This window comes from Triturus cristatus, chromosome 7 (assembly GCF_964204655.1).
Source record: "Triturus cristatus chromosome 7, aTriCri1.1, whole genome shotgun sequence".
Taxonomy (NCBI): Eukaryota; Metazoa; Chordata; class Amphibia; order Caudata; family Salamandridae; genus Triturus; species Triturus cristatus.
In genome coordinates, this window is record NC_140590.1 from 1,827,352,617 (window position 1) to 1,827,354,709 (window position 2,093).

Here is a 2,093-nt window from a genome sequence, read left to right on the forward strand (position 1 = left end):
GGCCCTTAGTACATGTAGTACCATTTTACTAGGGGCTTACAAGTAAATTAAATGTGCCAATTACGTGTAAGCCAATTTCACCATGTTTAAAGGAGAGGGCCCAAGCACTTTAACACTGGTTAGCCTTGGTGAAGTGCTCTGAGTTCTAGGAGCCAACAAAAATGTTCAGAAATCAGGAGGGTGAAGGCAAATGTTTGTGGATGACCTGTAGAAATGGCCACGTCCATCAATACATTAATTCTATCTCAGCACTGATTAACGTAAACTCATTTTAGTGCTTCGCAATCATTAAAATTCCATGCAAAAAATTGATATGCACCTTAATGTAAATATATGCGAAGGTATGCGTTTTGATGGTGTCACGCGAACACCAGCACTATGCTTTGGTAAATCTTGCTTTAAGAGGAATATTTGTACACAACATTACTTCACACTTACAAAGTGTCTAAGTATTCTGTAGGGTCACTGAGGCAAAGCAAATCATACCACATTAGAAGTAGCTAACCTCTCAATGTTGAGGAAGATAGCAATAGCTTTATTTAGATGTGTGAGAGAGACAGTCAAATTAACAACTAATAATTTCTTTATAATTTGAAGCTTTAATATGGTCAAAAATAAAAATCATATTAACATTTGGTGGATAATAATGTCTTAAACATTATAGTTGAAAATTAAAGTACATGAATTAAGATCATTCTGGCTTCACTGCCAACATTTTAGGAGTCATGTTTAAAAATGTTTGTAATTGCTCAACAATGTTGATTTACCAAACTTGAACTTGCATTTCTTCTTAAAACAGATTATCTTCTTCTTTTTGACTTCATCAGGGCATTTTTAAACTCTGTGTTTTTCAGGCTGTATATAATGGGATTACAAAGTGGAGTGATAGCAATGTATGACAAAGAAGAAATCTTGTTGACTGAATATGTTGATGGTGGCCGCACATAGGTACCAAAAAGAGATCCGAAGAATAAAACAACTACAGTGATGTGTGACAGACATGTGGAAAATGCCTTGTGCCTTCCTCCTTTAGATTTAATATTTAGTATTAATGAGATGATTTTGATATAAGAAATAATGATTACATTGAAGGACATTAGTGCCACTGTAGTAGCTATTACATAGGTAAGAATGGCAATTGAGCTTGTATCGCTACAGGAAATCTTGAGAAGAGTAGTGGCATCACAGAAGAAGTGGTCAATTATGTGTGACTCACAGAAGGAGAGTTGAGAAAGCAAGACAGTATGTGGTATTGGGACTAGGAAACCTGCTACCCATGATACCAAAGCCAGTCGAATGCACATAGAGCTACTCATTATGGATGTGTAATGTAAAGGATTGCAGATGGCAACATATCGATCACAAGCCATTACCGAGAGAAGGACATATTCTCCAGCCCCTATGACCATAAAACAGTACAGTTGCACCAGGCACTGTGTAAATGAAATCTGTGTGCCCTCCTGAAAAAAGTGGGCCAGCATGTTTGGAAAAATAATTGAAACATAACATATGTCATTAAAAGACAAATTTATAAGGAAGAAATACATGGGTGTGTGCAGATGGGAGCTGCAACAAATGGTTGTCACGATTAGAAGGTTTCCTGCCAGAGTTAATAAGTAAATAAGTAAAAAAGCAACAAAGAGGGGAGCTTGTAGTTGTGGAAGGTCTGAAAATCCTACAACCAGCAAATAATTGACTGAACTCTGATTTTCTTCTTTCATTTGTCCAGTGATACAGGGAACTGTGTTTGTAGACAACCTGAAAACAAACAACATCAATGAAATTATTTAAGCTTGAGGGCATGATGATGCTACAAAGGTGAACCAATAACACACACATGTTAATAGGACTCTTGCAATAGATAATATTTAGCAGATATTTCATTTTCAACAGGGTGGTAGTAGAGATCTGTCACTGTACTGCAGGTTATGGAATAACATCTTAGCAAAGCTGACCTAGCCTCCCATCCTTCTAAACTGTTACATTTAGTTTTAATGTGATGTTCTTAAAATGAATGTATGATGTTACAACGCATTCTTTTACATCGCATGCCATTACATCGCATTTTTAGAAACTACCTTTACAACGCATTG

General features: G+C 36.3%; 1 protein-coding gene across 1 annotated transcript; it reads right to left on the reverse strand.

Annotated features, from left to right (window-relative positions):
- Positions 1-800: 800 nt before the first annotated feature.
- On the reverse strand, positions 801-1,721 carry LOC146813310 (olfactory receptor 1L4-like). Its single transcript, XM_085615375.1, has one exon. It carries the CDS (start codon positions 1,719-1,721, stop codon positions 801-803), a length of 921 nt encoding a protein of 306 aa, XP_085471501.1.
- Positions 1,722-2,093: the final 372 nt, after the last annotated feature.

Bases quoted from the DNA above. Each gene is read 5' to 3' on its own strand.
- LOC146813310 (XM_085615375.1), bottom strand. From the start codon at position 1,721: ATGAAAGAAGAAAATCAGAGTTCAGTCAATTATTTGCTGGTTGTAGGA.